The following is a 21,969-nucleotide window of genomic DNA, read 5'->3' on the forward strand; positions in this document are numbered from 1 at the left end:
TTAAGTGTTTTAAAAGAGAAAGAGAGAAAGAGAGAGAGAGAGAGAGAGAGAGAGAGAGAGAGAGAGAGAAAGAAAGAAAGAAAGAAAGAAAGAAAGAAAGAAAGAAAGAAAGAAAGAAAGAAAGAAAGAAAGAAAGAAAATGTTCACAGATGAATGACAAATGCAGGATTCCAAAATTATGAGAATACCTATTGCATAAAATCTCTGCAGAATTCTGATCAAACAAATTTGCTGGAAGACAAATCAACTGAATCCTTCATATACATTCTAAAAATGCAAGATTGAAACAAACTTTAATATCACTTTTTAAAGTAGTATAAGCCATTTTAGCAAAAGTTATGCAGATCATTTTTGTTACATCCTTTCTTATGACACCTGCCCACTGCAATGGGGAAAGCAAGAAACAGAAAAATAGGCAATTGAGAAACACCATTTTGTTTCCTTTCTTCAATCTTAACTTTCTTCAACCTTGTTTCCATATCAGTATTTGAAACTATTTGAAAAAAAGTCTGCACCTAGTTCTGTAACCATTTTGTACACATATATCCAAATTTAGTTATAAATAATTTACTTAATGCAAGCATTTTGAATGCTATTAATATATCTGTATACATATTTACCATACATCTATATCCACACCCACTCTTGCCCATCAGAGAAAACCAATTTAATAAGCCTAAAATCTTTACATGGGAGTGGATTTGGAAGTAACTCCACATCACTGTTTTGGCTCCCTATTCCTTCAAAAGCACTTTAAAGCTGATCCAAAGGTATGTTCAATGTCCCTAACCATGAAAACCTGCAAACACCATTAGTTGATCAGTACTACTTCAGCTGACCAATCAGAGAATGTGAAAAACTGCATTTAAATATGGACAGGCAGAACCCATTGTGCACAAAACTGGCTGGTCTGAGGTAGTCCACAGCCAAACCAAAATATGTGTTTTGGTCCACGCAAGGAACTAAATGGGAGAGGAGTTGCTAGAAAGGAATGGAAGAGAAAATAGACATAAACAATCAAGCAGACAAGTCTAATAAATAGCAACTTAACCAGGTGGATAGAAATCTGAGAAGAAGCATTTCAAATAAAAAAATACTCCACCTTAATTGACTCATTATAATTGAGGGTGGGAAATTCCTCTGATAGTTTCCAACATTCTGTATTTAACCCAAGCTAGCATTAAAGATACCCTACTGAAATATCAAGGAGTCTGGTAGCACTTTTTTTAACTAACAAATTTTATCAAAAGGCATAAGCTTTTGTGAGTTAAAGCTCAATTCATCACATGCATGGAGTGGTTAAACCAGTGTTTTCAAATTTGGCAACTTTAAGATGTGTGGACTTCAATTCCCAGTATGCTGGTTGGGGAATTCTGGGAGTTGAAATCACATCTTAAAGTTGCCAAGTTTGAAAAACACTGGGTTAAACTGATACAGGATTTAAATTAGGATAAATTGGGGAGGGGGATGAAAAGGAGGGGAAGACAGGATGGTTATGCTGATGCAATAATGTAATACGTGAAAAGATCACAAATTATCTAATCCATTAACAGTTGTAATGTGTTAGAACTGATTGTGTCTTAGTAAAAACTTCTAAAATAGTTCTTGCTATTTATTTATTTAAACGCTTTATATAGTTCCTCATCTCACAACATCTTTGATCTTGCTCAAAGCAGAGAAAAACTCAGAACTAGAGTAGTCCAAGTTTCAGTTTTGCCAAACAGTGGCTGATCTGAAATGGTTTAGGAAACCTCTGGAATACAACAGTTTATTTCAGTTCAAAACAGAACATTTTCCCCATTCCATGCACATTGTTGCATTCAAACATTGCCCTTACTCATTCATGCTTTTATTTTATGTTATGTGCTTTTATTGGTGATTTCTCAAAATTGGAATGATAGCTACCAAGAGGAGCTGCATCACCTTCAAGGAACTACTGTACTGTATCTTTTTGCTGCATTTTAAAGAGCTGTGGGGGAAAAGAAATATGCTAGGATGGTTGTTCCTCTAGAGGGGGTGGGAGACAAAAGACGGTTTCAGCCCAGAAAGTGGACGATACAAGAGTTTTTGTCAGAATGAAAACTAGTCTAAAATGCAAAGTAGGTATATTAAGTGTATATTAAATGTCATCCAAACAAATTCCTTTCTTTATTATGGTATGTCCAAAGGGAATCAAACTGAATTATTCTAGCCAAAACATAGAACTAGATGACACAAGCAATACGGAACTTCAGTTAAAATATTCCTTGCTTTGTAATAGGTTGGAAAGATGAGAACATGTTCAATGTGATGAAACACTATCATACATTGAATTAAACTTAGATGTGTTATGATATCAGAAGGGAAGCAATTATAGGACACAGGTGCACTAATAACTAACCCTAATGTCTAGTTTCACTCTTATATTTTGCTATGTTCATCATCCTTTGATATCACCGCTGACCTATCTTGAGGAAAATTCTTCATTAAGGAGCAGGGTAGATTTTTGGAAAAGGCAGTGACAGGACAACATCCATTCAGTTCTTAACATGACCGTAGCTAAAATCCTAAAATGAAAAGATTCAATCTTCAAACCCAACTTCAGAGTTAGAGTTCACTTCTAAAATATGTGACTGGATTATAAATCTTACTTCTTACTGAATTATGGCTGCCACAATATTACTACTTCAGTAGCATTACTACCATAGCCCATTCTGATTTTTTCTCACACTTTTTGTTTTTGCTTCTTTGATTTTTGTACTGAGACTCAACCAGTACTGCATTAACCTTGCATTACTGCTGCCACTGAAACACAACGCATAAACCCTTTCCTTATTCTCTTCTAGTTCTTTGCTTTGAGCAGGTATATGCCATACTATTTATCACTACCATTCAGTTTGCAAGTATACTCTCATAATATACAATCATTTCTTTCCTAGGTAAGAACTGTTTGCCTGTAATTAAGAAGGCATCAAAATGGAGAGTGGCAATGTGACCCGGGCTTCAAATTACCAAGTTATTGCATGGTAACTGTAATTGCTGCACAAATAATATGACTGTGACTTTTGACAGCCTATAAAACAAGTGTGTAGGGATATATAAATAAATATAACAATGGCCTTAAGAATCAGCCCTAAGTGGTACAGTTGTAGACCAGTAAAATAAGTATTTTGCAGTTACTTTAGACATCTATAATTCATTACTGCATTATGATTCCAAGAAGCTGTTTCATTTGAAAATTCCTGTTAAATTGCCAAGCAAAATACTTTTCTTTCTCTTTTTTTCGTGAAAAAAGTGAAATAATTATTACCAAAAATTGGCTCTGGAGTAGTGTTCCATGTAGAGCTGTTCATCGGAAAAAGGAGCCAAATGAATGTCACTAAATGTTGGAAACATCATTCCTGGTGAACAAAAGATAATATACAGTAGCAAAGTTCAAATCTTCTATGTAGTTCTTAAAAATTTAGTGGAAATATCCAAGAGGCATTATTTACTACCCACCCCGTTCATTTTTTTTTTTTTTTTGTAAATGAACAGTAGAAACTAATTTTTGCTTTAATTCTTGGTCACATTTTAGTAAATTAATTGACAACAAGAGAGCACTTAAGATGGTAATGCCAACTTACTGCCACAAGCTGATAAAGCATTAATATTTTTAACACATTAGCAATTAGATATTTAAATAAATTCCTTAAATTAAAAGCAAGAGAGTATTCCAGTTCATCCACCACTGCTGGAAAAACGGGATCATATTTCTTAAGGTGAAGACTCAACATATAACTTACAATAAATAGTTATTACTAATCAACCATCAACTTTTTCAGAGATTCATTGAAGATAATCTTAGAGGCTGTCAGTATTAAAAACTAGTATATTAAGGAATATCAAATGACCACAAAGCATTTTACAAACCTTATGACCATTTCAATGCAATGTAACACAGAATTATGACCACAATACAGACTTATCCTGCCAGTTAGTCACACTTCACTTAAATAAAAGCTTAACAACATTTGGGAAGGACCAGATGAAATCATTATAATAGGTGAATTACTTAAGAGCTTAACAATATAGGGAAGAACTAGCACATGAAGGAGAGACAGGACATTTACAAGAAAACATACATCTTATAAATCAATGACCATTAGCTACAAAGAAATTGATTCATTTTTGTAGTTTGATGGGCAAAGTATTGTTAATGCTGCTTTCAAAAAGGTATTGACTGTACACTAAAATCCTAAAGCTCTTTAGTCCCAAGCAAATCACTGAATTCAGTTTTATTCAGAATAAGTTGTTTCAGTTACAATTACAATATACAGGCAACTCTTAGGATTAAATAATATAGACAGAAATATATCCTTATTGCCCCTCTTTGCAAATGAGGAAAAATAACATTAGCACAATGCCATTGAATTAGGATTTAAATTTTAGGAACAAGAACAGCAAAAATAACACATTTAAAAGAGCAAATTAGGCCAAACCAGAAAGTCTGATTCACTTAAAAATGTAGGTTAAAAGTTGTGCTTCCTGGGTTAGAAGGAGGCTTGGCGAGAAGCCGAAAACCACCCTGCCAAAGCTTGATTTCCTACGCTGCACCCAACTCCTCTGTTTAGCATGTATAATTGCACTAAATAAATAAATGAAACCCACATACAGTAAAACCTTGGATTGCGAATAACTTGATCTGCGAGTGTTCCGCAAGATGAGCAAACATTTCTAATAAATTTTAACTTGATAAATGAGCGCTGTCTTGCAATACGAGTAGAACGTGATGCCAAATGTCACATGATCACAACTGAGCCAATGGTTCTTCTCTCTCTCGCTGCGGGATTGTGGGTGATCGTCTCCCATGCTAGTGATAGTGAAAGTTGTCCTACACAATAACCCTCCTCTCTCTTGTCTCCCTCACACCAGCCACGAAAGTTTTCAAAGGTAAGTGCAGGTTAATTTGTTTTATTTTTCTTTATATTTTGTATTTTCTTTATTATTTTGTATTATATTACAGTATTGTAATCATTTTTATATGAATATTTTTGGGTTGTGGAACGAATCATCTGAGTTTCCATTATTTCTTATGGGGAAATTCGCTTTGATATACAAGTGCTTTGGATTACAAGCATGTTTCTGGAACGAATTATATTCGCAAACCAAGGTTTTACTGTATTCTCTAAACTGGTGCTTTATAGAGAAAGCTTGCCTGTGTTATACAAGTTTTAAATAGGATTTAAAATTATTTTTCCTCTACCTCCTGTTGATCCATATTTTGATGCTACCAGGGCAGAAAGAGACTGGGAGATCCCATTATTACTTTGTTGACTTGAGTTACAATTTTTATCTAGTCTGGAAACCAAGATATCTTGGTATCTGGACATAAAACTGGGGATAGGGCTGCTGGGTGCAATAGAATCACATTGTCTATCTACTGCATCAAGATAACTATGGGTGATCAGACAGAAGGTAAAAAGCAATTATTATGTAATACTGTATGCCAAAAGGAAACTAGCAGTCTCTCTTACTAGTGGCTATATCCCATAAACTGTGAATTATGCTTCTGTCTGTGAGATCTGTTTGTGAGATGCAGACCCTCAGTATCTGCAAACATATAGACTCACCATTTGACTTCAGCCATTTCTTGGAGTGAAGGTAACTTTCCAGCATCCTTTCATTGAACAGCATGTAACCCATTGGTTCAGAAACTATAACATCTACACTTTCAGGTAGGGCGATTTCCTCAATTTTTCCTGAGAGAACACTGATCTTATCAGCAAGATTGTTACTCTGGACTAAAATCTGTAAAGTAATGAGGTTGTAAAATATATATATATATATATATATTAGCTTTGTTGATTCATAAATAATTTAATTAGACATCAAGTTGGTGGATTAATAGAACTCTGGAAAAACTGCATCCAGCTGTCTTCACTTATCTTTTATATGGAATTAAGTTTCCAAAAAGTGGTATCAATAATATATCATGTTCTTGCATTCTGTACTGTACACTCAGCTTGTTAAATAAGTCTGAATCAAAGCTAAATTAATTAAGATATTAATTTATCAAATGTATATACAGTGGTACCTCTACTTACGAACTTAATCCGTTCCGTGACTCTGATCGCAAGTTGAGTTGGTCGCAAGTCGAAGTAAATTTTCCCATAAGGTTCAATGTAATTACCGTTAATCCGTTCCAGCGTCCATGGACCACGCGTCGGGGCGGAAAAACGGCCACTGACCACGCGGCAGGGTGGAAAAATGGCCGTGGACCACGTGTCAGGGGCGGAAAAATGGCCGCGGACCACGTGGAACAGGCAGAAAAATGGCCGCGGACCACGTGGAACGGGCGGAAAAATGGCCGCGGACCACGTGGAACGGGCGGAAAAATGGCCGCGGACCACGTGGAACGGGCGGAAAAATGGCCACGGACCACGTGGAACGGGCGGAAAAATGGCCGCGGACCACGTGGAACGGGCGGAAAAATGGCCGCGGACCATGTGGAATGGGCGGAAAATGGCCGTGGATCCAGTTCGTAAATTGAGGCAAGTTCGTAAGCAGAGGTAAATTTTTGGGGCCGGAGCTGATCGTATCTCGAAAAATTCGTAAGTAGGGGCGTTCGTAAGTAGAGGTACCACTGTAGCCACCCATCTCACTGACATGACTCTGGGCAGCGTACAATAAAACAAACAATTAAAACAAATCTTAAATAACCATTAAAAATAAATAACATAAAATATAAATAAGATCATGGGAGAAGGCACCAAAATCTCACATATAATATAATCATCTTGCGGGCTTCCCTATGAATACATTTTAGTTGTATGAAATATATAATCATTGCAGCTTGATTTTTATTTATGTATATTAACCTTCGTGTTCCATCTCTTTAGTGAGTCTGCAGAAGGCTAGTATGATTCAGTTATAAATCTAGAAAGTATCTTTCCTTTACCTAATCACAATAGTCCCCATTGGTAGAAAGGGAAGCTATTTCTCCAAGGGACTCTTGCCTTCTCTTGCCACCGTGTAAATTCATGGAAATATTTGCTCTCTTTCCTAGGCTGTATTGTAATAACAAATAATTTTTAATTGCCAAATTCTTATATTGAAAGCATTTCATGCAGCAGCTTAATGAAAGCTTTGTCCAAAATTAGAATAGAATTAGGATAAAAGAATGAAAAGACAGCTTATCAAGTAGGTCCTAATAAGGTTACCTGCAAATTTTGTTTATTGTAACTCTAAAAAGTCAAAGCTGAAAATTTTATCCCAACCTTTATAACTATAGCTCTTAGATTCTCAGAAATGCTATAATCCAACAAATAAGTAATACATAGTGGCTGTAATGTGCTTTTGGATGCATATTTTATGAAACATCCCTGCAAAAAAAAGCACCATATAATTTCTAAAGATGATTTCATGGAGTACTGTCATACAGATATTGACACTATTAGCAACAATAAATACCATGGACTTATGATGCTTTCCAACTCTTCTACTTTGCTGATGCAGCTTTCCAGATTCTTTTTGAAATACAGTCACTATCAGTATGTTGCAAAATGCTCTCTATGATCTGAGACAAATCCTAAACTACTGTTTTGGATTATGCTGTGTTACAGAGCATAATTCTTGAGTTATTAAAATGCATTTAAAATGAATGAAAGCAGACCAAAAGTTTAGTAGAACAGATGAATCAGTAATCTCACTAGTATTATGAATGGTTATCCAAGTATGTCCTTGCAGTAATATTAACCTACCTATACTTGCTTTAATCTCTGGAATGGAAAGGGAAAAGATTATATTTGGCAAACTACGAGCTACATGTAGCCTTTGCAGGCCTCCAGTACAATCTGCTATTTTCTGGCTCTCTGTATATCCCTAGTGAGTTGCAGTGCCCTGATGGTTTCTGACAGTCCATCAACCAGTGGTCCGGCTGGTTGTTAAGATCATGCTGAGGATAGGAATCAGGACATTCCCCAACAGGACTACAGTCCTGATAGTCTTCCAAGTAACTGTGGTGGGCATCAGGAAGGAATTTAAATAGAGAAAGCACTTCCTTTTGCAAGATGGCAAAGTGTGAATAAGCCCTAAAATATACTGATTATGTATATTTTTCAGCATTATTTTCCACTTCTCAGGCCAGAAATACAGCTAATAATTTAGAACTAAATTTCTTTGCTTAAATTAAATTCTAACCACATTTCCCATTTTATAAAATAAGTGAAGACAATAACATTGAAATGAATTATTTAAAAGTATGCATGTTCATGAAATTCATTAAAGAAAAGACTAAAGGTGCTTTGCATTTAGACACACACATACATGCACACATCTAAATTTAAACATAAACTAATCTTAAGCTACTCTCTTTTACTGGTTAAAAAAACTAAAAATAACGTCATGGTTAAAGCTGAACAGAAGAGTAGAAAGCAGGAAGTTCCAGGCTTTTATAAACTATGATAGATTTTTTTTCTATAATGGGCCAAGTTATTAAACAAGTAAAAGGGTCTGCTTTTACTTAAGAAAATGAAAGTAAACTGCCTAATACCAAGAATGCAGAATTCTTACAATTTTTAACACTCCAGCTATTTTACAAAGTCATAAACTTTATACTGACACATATTCATGGTTCTATGATGGTCTTAATCTTTTTGTGAATTCATGATGCCAAAAAATCTGAACTGACTTGATTTTGTCCTGCAATTCTTTTCACATTAATTTAGTAAGACAGCAAGCTGAATTATCAGCTAACAGAGTTATTAAAGAGCTTGGCAATCCATCTTCAGTGCTGATTTTTTAAGACAAGCATCAGACTTTAAAGGCAACAATTTATCCCCAAAGCCATGAGTAGAGGACAGTTGATGAAAACAACATCTGTTGCAATCCTATCTGAGCTTGTGTCTAACCATTAAAAAAATGACATGATCCCAGACCAACAGTTTTCAAAGCTGATAGCTCTTTTGTAATGTCTGACAAAGATTCCTCCAGGGTAAGTATGGCATATGTCACCTTTACATCATGTTACTGTCATGCTAGGCTGAAGAAATGGCCTATGATCTGTAATGCAGAGAAGTCAGAATTGTTAGCAAAGGCTCAAAACATAATATAAGGCACAGTCATAAGCCACTGAGAAATCTGTAATGGATGGCAATGTTGGAACTTGGAAGACAAGAAACAGGAGCAGACACTCCAAGATTTGACGATGGTATTTGAAGACAGATTTACAACCAACTTCACTCTTAGAAGCATCTGGAATCTGAACCTTGGGAGCCTAAAGAGTCTAACCCTTCAGTTTCAAAAACTGGCTGCAAACTCTGATTAGTTACAGAAGAGGTTAGATGCCAATCCTCATGAACCTGGGGGAATGAGATTGGGTTATGGTAGAAGCTTACTAGGGATTCACTAATCCTTAAGTAAGCCACTGTCACATCCAGATATTAAGGGATTAGGGAACAAAACAAGGCAGACTACATGTGAGTAACAATAAAACCATTTTTCCCTCAAAAGACAACCAAGCAAGATGTCATTCCCAGGTTTCTTTTTTGGGAATGAGCATCTGGGAAGATTGGGTGGACTGGGAGATGAAAGGATTGAATGCTGAGGCTTGTGCAGCATTACTAATGGGTAGAAGAATGCTGCTTTCTACAATATTTTATTATACATGTATAATATTTTATTTTACAAGTATTTAATCCGGTATCCATATTTCTATGCATCTTAACTTAATTAATAGTATGACAGCTAAATGGGCCACCCAAATTCTGTGATATTCCTTTCTCTTTTTATTCCTCTCTCTTCTTTTTTTTTCCTCTGGATATAACATTATATAGAATTCTGCCCTTTTTCATCAATGCACACTGTTTCTCAAAGGGATAATTTAGCGTGAGAAGGGAGATCTTCAGCATCTAGTAATTTTTATCATTTAGGTTTCAAAGCAATGACAATAAACATTTTAGGAGAGGCCAAGAAAAATTTATAATTATTTCACAATTGCAATATTTCTCCTTATTAAAGCTAATATTTTGTATAGAGCCAGTAGGCTCAATGAAAATAGATATACAATTTGTATTCCATTTCTCTACTTGCTATTCATGGCTGAATTCCCAAACAGAATATAAGATGCAAAAGATGGGTGCTCCTAAATCTACTTTATCACTGAAACTATCAATAATGAAGAGGACCTTTTCCACTCCCTTAACTGTTATACAAATCTGGTTAACCTGGTGTACCTTCCTTTGGTAGAGACAATTTGATAATTCATGCTCTGGTAGCTTTCTACTTCACTGTTATGTGCTATATGATGACAGATGTTGTATGACTAACCAGTTCTGGGCACTGGGAACATCATATTACCAATACTTACAGATTCATTATTTCTTTAAGTTCTCAGTTCAATTCCTGGTGCTTGCTATACATTAATGTTATCCAGACTTGAAATGATTGCTGCAAATTCTTGAAGTTGGCAGACCCAACATTTCCGGATGAGTCCAAATTGAGGAGGGCTACCCTACTCAATGTAGAACACAGTCATCTAATTTTTTTTTCTATACTATTCTCTACATGTGGTGAGGTCATCCTCAGCTTTTTCTGAGCATCCCCACAATTTGCTGAAACAAAAATTGCAATAACTTTAATAGGCCTTTCCTACTAGTGACACTATGGTCCAAAGTTTCTTTTAATAGTCATGATTGGTTACTATTCTTCTGCTTTTAGGCATCAGCCAGAAACATCATTGATTTTCCAGGCCTTTCAAATACTTTAAAATGCTTTAATTAAAAGTGATAAAACACTGGGTTTTAATGTTTAATATGAATTTTTTTGTTTATTGTTTTTAATAATAATATTAACTGTCCCTAGAATAAATCTTGAAGAAAGAAGAACACAGACATATTAAAGAAATAGGAAATTTCTTGGAATAGTACAGAACTAATAGCCTTCCCCAAAACAGCTTTTGAGTCATTAAATAGAAAACCTTGCCTGGTGGCAAGCACAAGTAGCATCTGGAAGAATGATAGCTTCTTCTCTTTGGGCCTCTGTTCAAAAGGAACCCTGCTGCCAAAACCCCCAGAAATATTTCCCTTTCCCCAGCCTCATGTGCTAAATACCTCTGTATTCCTCAAGGACTAATTTTTTATTTCTAATGATCCCATCAGTAGTTGACCTCTCCCATATACTGTAGAAAACTTTTTCCTTATGCTGGTTGCTCCCATGCTCTGTTTGTTCAAGTGCCCTCCATAAAATTCCTCCAGCTTATCATCACATTACTTCTCAGACTTTGTAAAAGTAATTTAAATTCAAATTCTAAACATGGCCATTTGGAAAAATCTCACTATTTCTGTAGAATATACTCTCAGTTAAACTTGGGGGCACAGTATTCAAATGGTTTGTTACAGTTATACAGTAATTTGGTTAATTCTGTAAAGAGAACCTAAGCAGGTTCAGTGGGATTTATTTTGATATATAAGTTAAAAGTACAACTTTAATCCTATCATCCAGCTTTCTCTGGCCTCATACCACAAGGCGTAGTATAATGTATCCTTGTAATTTGGGCTCCATGAAACAGATCTATAGTCCAACACAATAGGAAGAGAACAGACTGGGAAAGCTGCATTAATACAGTATTTTTTTTAAAAAAATACACCCTTTGACAGCACTTATTTGAGATGAGGTAAAGAATGTTTCTTGCAACTGTAATTCAAGAACAAAGTCATGCAAGAAAAATCTGAAAACCAGAGAGGTAATCTGGTTGCAATGTTCTACCGCAGTGGCAAGGGCTGAGTCCATAGGGTGAAAGGTGGGAGATTTCCAACTTCGTCTCCCAGAAACCCTCTGGGTTTTACACATCCTGGCTTGCCTTCCTGCTTTGGAACAGCTGCTTGGTAGTTTTACAGCAGCCACTAGCTATCTGCTTAGACTATGCTGTAGGAGACCCCTTAACACCAGCATGTGGGACATGTAGGGATTCCCATAATCTATACTGGCAAATCAAAGAAAAACAAGAATGATAAAAGTGAAAAGAATTCTACTGTGCCACCTATCATAAGTCTAGTGCAGGGAGTTCTCATTTAGCGACCATAATTGGGACTGGCAACCTGGTTGCTAAGCAAAGTGGTCACTAAATGAAACCACAACTGTGCTTATGATCTTACTTCAGCTTTCCTTTGCTTTACAGACCTGTGAAGGTTATAAATGCGAGGACTGGTCACAAAGTTACTTTTTCATCACCGGTGCAACTGCGAATAGTCACTAAACAAGTCAGTCACTAAACAAGGACTACCTGTATAAATTCGACATATGTACTATGGGGAAAGCTGCCACCCTCTTGAGTCAGAATAATCTAATAAGCATTAATTGTAAATTAAACTATATTAAAAATAAGAACAGAGATGTAAATTGTTCTTTTTCACTTTAAGCAGTCACCTGTGAAAACAAACATGCTTGGCGAAAATAACCCCAGAGCACTGCTAAAATCAGACAGCATCTTAAGAAGAATCACTGTGATGTAATGAGACTCCAAGTTGTATATAAAAAAACACAGTTCACTGAGCATGTGCAGACAACATAAGATCTAAAGAGCATCACAAATACTAAAATCTCAGAGATATTAAAGCATTTAACTAGAGTCCACACATTAAAATAAAGGATAAAATCCTGACAGAAAGTTTTAGCTAAACTGGTTTACCTACAGTATACCTACCCAAACACCAATTCCTTGAATCAGAAGTTTGTTTCTGATTCAAGGATGCCTTGACTCACCTTTAGTTTTTCTGCAATATTGAAGCTTACTTTTGACGCTCAGCAAAGATGGTAAAGCCCACTTATGTCAGCCTCCCCATGGCACCTTTTTCATGTTCTCTTCCACCAAGTTCTCTCTCTTTCTCTTTCAAAGCTTGGATTTCAAAACAATCATTTTTTTTTCTCTAGAGAAGGAAGTTGCTTAGGAAATTCCTCTTTGTCTTACCTGGCTGTGTGTGGATTTGTCTCCTTTTACTGCACACATGTTTCCAGCCATTGCTCATCTGTAGGTGAGTATTAACTTTCCTGCTTGATAAATATTTCCATTCTAGAAATTGGCTGTAAATCTTATGATGGCTGGAACAAGTGAAGTAAGTAAATTGGGTAGTGGGCTTGGCTTCAGCTGAATATTGTTTTTGATGTGCCTACTATACTACCGAGATGATCACAAAATTTTAATTATAATCCAGATATTACATCTGAATTAGTCTAAACGACTTTAGAAACAGCCAGAGTTTTACATAAATTACTCAGGTACTTCCCTGGAATTATAGAAAGGGAGAGGAAGAAAGCAGTATCCACTGAATTTGCTAGCCTTTCCAAATCATGTAGTCTAAACCTGCGATGCTAATCCAATTTCTCCATCTTGGACAGACTGGGAACGAGATCACCATAACTTGCATATTCCACAAGCCGTTACTGTATTTGAAGTGAGAGAGGAGCAATCCCAGGAAAAAAGCTGCTTGCTTTTCTCTGAAATATGCCCAGTATTCTTGGTTGACTGTAAGTGGATCCATCCAAGAACAAGAGAAGCTGCAATTTAGTTAAGTCCTTTCACAGAAGATGAGTTTCAATTAGCAAAGGTTTTAGCATATTTCAATATGGCAAAAAATTCATATCCGTAGAATGCTAGCCAGTAAAGATAGTTCTAATCAAAAGTAGTATTTTACTTTAAATATCAGTAGCGCATTCAATTCTTATTCCTGCTATTAATTTACCAGTGAAATGGTTCCAGCCTCATTTGCAATATACTGAATAGGCCTGAGCCATGTATCTCAAATATAAAACAGCTGTTGCAAAGATGCACTATAGTTGTTAGTGGAGATAGTAATCCCCTTAAATCTGCCTCCACCATCAAAATATAATTTTGTTTAATGACTGTCCTACTTTCACACACATCTCTAAATGTGCTTGACTGCAGCTGCTTAAGTGGAAACAAGTCTCACTGAAATAATCGAAACTTTCTGTCCTTTAACATATAGCTTCAGAGTGAATTATGATCTTCAAGACACAATCCTGATGAAACACGGTGAAATAAAATTAACATTAGATGGACAATAACCCAAACTGTTTCCACTCCTTTGTTTAAGCCATAAATACCTTGTTTTCTGCATGCACAGCAAAGCAGACTAATGCAGTAGCTAATCAAATCTAACATACTCACCTTGGCATATTTTGCCACCGAGCTAGCTTCAACAGCATAAACTTTTCTAGCTCCAGCTTGCACAGCAAAAAATGAAAGAATACCTGATCCGCACCCAACATCTAGGACCACCTTGAAACATAAAAATGGATGGGGATGAATATGACACTGTATAAAGCTTTATTTATATTTCAGATCTTATCAGCAGATTCAGAAGGTATAAAAACCCTCCTGCCAATCAATGCTATCAAATATTTATAAATACTACATATGAAGTTGCAAACAATGCTAAAGTTTGCTTTGTTATAGTGTGAAATTAAAGTATTTCATCAAATTCATACCATATTTCTCTGCATAATTTTTCATTAATTATAGTACAAGAAAACCAATAACAAGTCTTGAAATCACAAGCTCTTGATATAACGAACTTGGAGAACCTACAAATAAATTGTAATTTACTCTTCTGAGGGAATTCAATAGTTATTCTTGCCGCAGTATTTCTTAGCAGAAGCATTACCATAGGTGTGAAAAAGAAGCAAGGACAAACGTTTTAGGATTATTAACTTAACACATGTAGATCTTGCAAATTCTTTTCAAAGCATTTTATTCTATTAGATAACAGTCCTAATCTAAAGTCAAAAAGCTATATTGGAAGCATGTATTTTTTTGTTTAAGAATCCACTTAGCAAAAGCAGTGAAATAACAGAACTCCTTACACAGTTCTTATATTAACTAAAAGAAATTATTTGCACTCAGGTAGACAGCATTTGTCACTATCACTCCCAGAAAGGGAACTAAGTTATACTAAACTACAGATGTACCTAAGTTTTGTATGTATTAAATTTGTATGCCGCCTGACTCCCAATGACTCTGGGCAGCTACTAAATTCATACTTTAGTTAGTCTCATTTAATCTAACAAACTCACAGTAAATGAATTTATTTTTATCAGCTCAAGAGCTACCCACATTCATGTTTCTAGGACTGCTGTGCTGCATTAGAATCCTGAACCTTTTGTGTGTGCGCGCATTTATTTAACTTTTCCTGCCCTCCTCCATCCCTTAATTTACTTCCTTCCACAGACCTAGTCAGCTTCAATTTATCTGGGAAATAAATACAAACATACCTTATTGCTTTGACATACTAAATAAAGAGTACTGAAGTAATACTATAACACTATCACTAATAGCTCAAGTCCTAGATTTAATCCTAGATTTGCTGTTAAACTTACTATATTTAAATATTGTATGATTGTTGCTTACTAAGTCAGTGTTGGTTTTGTACTATAGCTTATTTTATTTGGACTGAGAATTTTAAGCAAAGTCATGCAGGTAAGAAAATTTATTAGCTGCCACTGAGTAAATCCTTCAGTCAAAACATCTGGTTTAATGACTACTACAAATTATGTTATACAGTTTTATAAAACTCAGCATCTGCAACACTTTTACCAGATTGTATTTTGAATAACTTATAGTATATTTGTTGAACAATTTCAAAGTTTTGCAATTTATGACTGATTTTCATCTGTTGGATTAACTTCCCCAGTTGTACACTGGCTGCATACATCGTGAGAGTTGGGATCAGCAATGTTGAAACTTCTGAAGATTCTCCACCATTTTTTAAAATTATATTTTATTGGTGGATACTGTATCTACTTCATTATGGGTGCTGCCTCCTGAAACTTCTCTTAGGAATAAAAAGAAAGATTGGAAATATTCAAACACATTTTAAAAAATTGAATATAAGTTATTTATGCTTCTCCAATGCCACATTCAAGCAGAGAGCAATGCCACACTGAAGGTAGGGGGTAAATTTGCTTCAGTGTTCAGAGCCACCCTAATAGAGCAACAATTCATTGCCTCTATTTGAAATCAGAGAAAGATGGAAAAGGCAAACAGTGGAAGGCAGAAGAGACACATCATTTCTGTAATGGAAATGTCTCACATCAGTGCACTATGGCATGGATCTCACAGCTCTAACTGATCTAGTATACTAACCCAAATTTAGCTATTACTATTGTGGCATTTTTTCCAAGATGTCAGAAAGCCACTAAACTCTTTTGTGTAAGAAAAACACAATGCAATGACACTTTGTTTCTCCCAGACAAATGCACAGCCTTAACAATGAAACCTAGCTACAGTATGTGGCTTTAGTCCTTAAAAAGTAGCACCAAGTCATTATAAAAAGTAATGATGTTCCGGTGTTGTCCCAGTAAAATATGGCAGTGGTGCTAAGTTAACACTCGTGCTCACAGTCACTCAGTTTGTTACAAAGCAGTTAAAGAACATTCCCAGTTACCCAGGAAACTTGGCAACCACGCACTATTCTGAAATGGTGTTTTCTATTTAAAATCTGTCTTCAGTCCAATGAAAACAATTCCACTATATAACTATTATTCCAAGTATGATTAGTTGGATTTTGTTAAAGTATTTTGAGAGTTCTCTAAGTCACAACAAAGTCTGCTCTTTTACATAAGATGAAATGAATCCTTTGAGCGATATTATCTCCAAGCTTATTTTCAATTGGTATTACATGGTTGAATTAAACTCTCTTATTTCACCAATGGCAAGCTCTTAGGGTCAAGAGTCAACACAACATTACATATTAATTTTAAAATGCACATAAAGTTGAGTAAGCATTGAAATACAAAAAACCCCACTCCTTAATAAAATTACATGAGATGTGAAAAACTATAATCTTCCAGTCAATTCAGCATACATTCATTTTGTTAAAACTTAAAGGACTGGATCTACACTAAAGTCAATTCCTCACTATTGACTTTCAGCATCTTCTAGAGTCATCTCAACCGTATCTTACCAAATAACACTAATGAGGACAGCTTTATATCCTTTCTGTGATACACTTTAAGTCACTAGTGGGAAAACAGTCTTAGTCACACTTACGATAGATTAAATGAAATTAGCAGGGTAAGTTAATTACAACCAACAATTATATTTCAAATAGATGCTTCTACAAAATTCATAAGCCATGCATGAGAGCTTACCACAACATTTGTGGTGTGAAGGGAAATGAGGCCTTTGCCCAGCAAGAGATCCTCTCTCTCTTTCTATTAGCGTGTCAACTCTCTTTCAAATCTATCTAATCAGGTAGCCATTACCATGTGTTCTGTTCGCTAATTTTTTAAAAAAAATTCAATTACTTTCCTAATAATCTTTAATATAACAGTTGTTATTTCTCCCCCACTATCACCAAATGTTTGATATTTTCCTTGACCAGTACTCTTGGTTTCCACTTTTTTGTAGATAGATCGATCAATCATCAATCAATCCTGATGTTATGGAGGTGGGCCATGAAGGCAAAGGCTGAGATGCTGCTCTAATATCTGACTTCCATTCTATGACTCCCTCACCACCCTTTGGGGATTGCCAACAGCCTTTCAATGAGATGTCAGCTTCTCTACAGTGGGAACCAGAGGAAAGGCATGACAAAGTTCTTCACAGTAAATGCTTCAAATACTGAGGATCTCTGATTCTATACCTGACATATCTTCTCAAGTAAGATAGAAAAAAGTCAGTGCCTAAAAACTTAAGAACCTGCTGATGTACAGAATGGACAATACCGATAAAGGCAGATGAATTTAATATTATACATACCTTAGATCAACGTTATGGCCAATTTTGTAAAAAAAATAGGCATAGCTATTTGAAACTGAGCAGAAAGACATTTGGCTTACCTTATCTTTAAAATCTGTATGATTCTGAAGTATTGCTCTGTGATATGTAGCTGTCCTTACAAAATCCTGCATCATATTCTGTTGTTGAGATAAGCATCCATAAAACTAGAAAGAAATAAGGAGAAATGTAGTTGCTATAACTTTCCCACAACAATATACAAAATAAGAATAAAGTCTTTCCTGCAGAAACCCAAGATAGTGCTCCAAGGCATCCAGATTAGAGATTGCCATAAATCTGGGAAATATTGACAACAAAAAAGCCACTGCCACTTAAAATTTAAGAAAAAAATTATTATGGCATAAGCTTATACCATATGTTAGTCTTTTATGTTGCTACAATAATTTTCTTTTTTTCTGCAACAGGTTATCCTATCTACTCCCCCAGGAAACACTGAATATATCACTAGTAGGATTATGAAACAACGGCTCTCTACCTGAAAATATTGAGCTGCAGAGGAGTCTTCTGTTCTCTGACTGAACACAGAGTGTTCCTTATTTATATTCCTACAGCTGTTCAGTGCATTTGAAAACATGTTATATTCTGAAAAAGAAAGAATGAAGCTAAAGTACATGGAAATTAAATCCAAACCACGGCAGGCAGGCAACACAAATGTAAGAAAAGTAACTGAATTATTATCAAGTTGCTCTTTATCCTGCACAAAATGTAATTCAAAATTCTACTAAAATATGTCATAGCTGAATATAGAAATTATATTCCATGCTCTTTTCTACACAATCCCCCCCCCCACTTTAAAACATCTTAACTGCTGGTTTCTATTAATCAAAATGGCACTTTCTCTCATTTCTGCATAGCTCAAAAACTTTCAGAGGGCCCAGGAAGAAGTGGGTTATCTAGACCCTTTCCAGTTCAATTTCAGTCCCAGGTATGAGACCAAAAGAGCGCCAATCATGTTTGTGGATAATCTCTGGCAGGGACAAGATGTGGGTGGTGCATCCATCCTTGCGCTCCTTGATCTCTCAGCAGCTTTCAGTGCCATTGATCTGAACCAATTCAGGGGGCTGAGAGTGGGGGCACAGTGCTGCGGTGGTTCTCCTCCTTCCTCCAGGGCAGGTTTCCATCGGTGTTGATAACAGTGAGAGATTTGGCTCAAGAACCCAGAGCTCTGTTTGTTCCTCTTTAGCATCTACATGAAGCTGCTGGGTGAGGTTATCTGCCGGCACAGCATTAGCTATACATCTCAATCCCAGGCTGATCACTGTATGCAGCTGAGTTTTTTCTGGGTGCCCAGAGACTGGGGTGAGAGGGCTCTGGATGAGGAAGAACAGGCTTCAACTCAACCCTAGCATTACTGAGTGGCTTTGGGCTTTAAGGTCCCCCAGATCTGGCTTTGCATGTTGGGTGAACCTGGACTATGAAACTTAACATACTGTCAAAGAAAAGCCTCACAACACAATCATTAAAATGTGTAAAAAAATTCAAGATATTATTACCTCATTTTTCTTACCATAAAAGAGAGAGGATTAACAAATGCTGTACCTTATATCATAACAAAATGCCCAGATGTGGTCAAATTATGACAGGAAATATGACACACTGTGTTGAATATCTAAAATATCTTTTTAATACATATGTACAAATAAAAATAAAGCTAAGTATCATGAGCTGGATAAATATAAACAGCAATTCAATTAGCTTTGAATTTCAGTGCCATTAGTTTTCAAACTTTGCTTTTTCAGAGGACAGATAATGTTTCATTTCATTCAGAGAAAAGATAATGTTTCATTACTAATGATGGCACTGAAATTTATACTTACCATAGTAACCTAAATCAGAATATACTACAGGTACCTGAAAAGACAATTACTTAAGATAATGGCTGCTAGTATGAATGGCAAACTGCACATGAAACTCACATATACTTTCCAAGGCACAATATATATAACATGCAAATACATATATAACATTGTAGTATGTTACAAGCTGGGAAATAATTTTTAGAAAATAGATTAAGTTTTCCTAAATATTCACAAAGTGGACTAAGAATACTACATAGCTTTACAGTAAAACCAACAGAAACCTGTTCCTTTTTCTATATGGAACAGACTGTTCTATATGGAACAGATAATCAGTAGCTGTACCTGCATTTCACTCATACAGTAACAATAAATCCACAATTTACTGTTGGATAGGCCAGCTGCAACAACCCTGAGAATTGAATGCTTCCTTTTTCATCTGTGGTATGACCACTGTGTGTAATAAACAGGTATTGTAGTGTATGTGAGAATTACTTTGGGGGACTGGAGGAATTGCTGGTCTGATAAATGAAATCTGAGTCCTAAGGAGGGGTAGGGGTGGAGAAAGCATCTCAGAAGGGACCTTCCCTAGTTTTTGGGAGAGTAAAAGTAAAGGAGGGGAGAGGTACTTTCAGACTTGCAAGATTGTTACTGTAATCTTACAATAAAGGTAATGTTAATACCATATTTTTCCGACAATAAGACGCCCCCATGTACAAGACGACCCCCACTTTTCCAACCCAAAATTTAAAAAATCAATATTTTAAAGATAGTGCAGAACACATTTTTATTTAGTAATTAGGTAACATTGACCTGATACACTCGGTGGGAGGAGGTCCAAACCGTCTCTCTGCAGCTCTGTTTCCAGGCTCTTTTGCATAACTGATTACGTTCAAGCACGAGTGAGACTGCCGATAGCTTGTCTCTGCAAACAGACTTCCTCTAATTGGTTTGTTCAGCATCAGCTGACGTCAGTTACATCAGGCTCGTGATTGGAGGAAGTCTGTTTGGGAGACAAGCTATTTCATTCATGATTGGAGGCTAGCAATAGGAAGAAGCCTCTCTGCAGAAACAAAGTATGGGCAGTTTTGCAACCGCGCAATTCTCGGCTGACTTCCTTGAATAAGACGCCCTTCAATTTTTAGGGTAAGGATTTTAGAAAAAAGTATCGTCTTATAGTCGGAAAAATACGGTACTTAGGATTGGTGCTTCTTGTCTGGACTACCTCAGAGGGCTGACAAGTATGGAGATAGCCCTGAAGAAGGAATGCAGCAACCGTTATAAAAACCTGAGCTTAGCCCAGAAAGATGGTGGTTGGTTGGATGGGGAGAATAAAGAAGAAATTCAAGATTGCCCCACCTTGACACTTTGATGTAAGAGGGAAGGAGACTGAATTGAAACTCTGTCAGGCTTTCAAGATTCTGTTACTATATCCTATAACAGTAAATTTGAGTTCCAGTAGTTCTTCTGCTTCCTGACCCAGCCTATTTGGAAGCTGGCAGCATGACTGGCAATGTCTGCTTCTATTTGATTAACCAAGGTTTATCATTAAATCTGAACCCTAGAGTATTATTATTTTAACTATAATTATTGAAAGCAACATAGCTTTATAAACTGGGCTTCTTTCCACTAACAGTAGTTAAGACCAAATGCAGATTTAGATGTTCAGGCTGGATGTCACAACAAGCTGCATTCAATTTAAAACAAAAGTAAAAATTCCCACTTCTCATGGCAAAGGGTGAATGGTGGAGAAGTTTACGGATCACTCCGGTTTCCTTTTCTAACACTATATCATTGATGTAAGAGGGAAGGAGACTGAATTGAAACTCTGTCAGGCTTTCAAGATTCACCTAGGGTGTCTCCAATATTATAGTAGTGACCCCCCTAAAATGATAAATGAATGTGTGTACCCTCCCCATCAATAAAATCAATGATTTCCTTGGGGTTAGGGTTTGGTGAAAAATATATATGCTACTTTGTTTTAATAATAAACATTTTAATCTATATATTACAGGTACTCAAACTTTACAACTCCATCCTTTTGAGAGCAAAGTCCAGAGTAAATTTTGACAATGCTCCCACTTCACCTGCACAAATCTGACAGATTTTGTTGTTGTTGCTGTTATTGTTACCATCCTCTAAACTGCTTGCAACACCCCCCCCCCACCCCAGGGTGTGTTTCCTGGTCCACTGTTTGAGAAACACTGGTAAATGTTGCATGGGAAAACAGCTGGAGAATCTAGACCTCTATTCTTGTAGATTTTTTATTCCAATGCATTTTAATTTCTCCTTTCCTATGGAGCATTCAGAAAAGATTTCAGAAAGAGGTTCAAGATGTCCTTGTGCACTGCAAAAGGATAATTCATATATCAATTACCAACCCACTCCCACAAATTATCA

The 21,969-nt window shown here is 36.1% G+C and overlaps 1 protein-coding gene across 3 annotated transcripts in view; it reads right to left on the bottom strand.

Moving 5' to 3' along the window:
* Nucleotides 1–21,969, bottom strand: part of LOC103058753 (histone-arginine methyltransferase CARM1-like) — a 68,670-nt gene that overhangs the window by 21,034 nt on the left and 25,667 nt on the right. For all 3 annotated transcript variants that reach the window (XM_025163513.2, XM_007423376.4, XM_007423377.4), the window contains exons 3-7: nucleotides 18,249–18,355; nucleotides 17,815–17,919; nucleotides 14,144–14,254; nucleotides 5,592–5,769; nucleotides 3,290–3,380 (exon numbers count right to left, since the gene is read on the bottom strand). In XM_025163513.2, coding sequence (XP_025019281.1) covers nucleotides 3,290–3,380; nucleotides 5,592–5,769; nucleotides 14,144–14,254; nucleotides 17,815–17,919; nucleotides 18,249–18,355 — 592 coding nt within the window. The remainder of the gene's footprint in view (nucleotides 1–3,289; nucleotides 3,381–5,591; nucleotides 5,770–14,143; nucleotides 14,255–17,814; nucleotides 17,920–18,248; nucleotides 18,356–21,969) is intronic.

Source organism: Python bivittatus, unplaced genomic scaffold (assembly GCF_059951505.1).
Source record: "Python bivittatus isolate LINGU-HERP-01145 unplaced genomic scaffold, Pbiv_v1 ctg000850_np1212, whole genome shotgun sequence".
Taxonomy (NCBI): Eukaryota; Metazoa; Chordata; class Lepidosauria; order Squamata; family Pythonidae; genus Python; species Python bivittatus.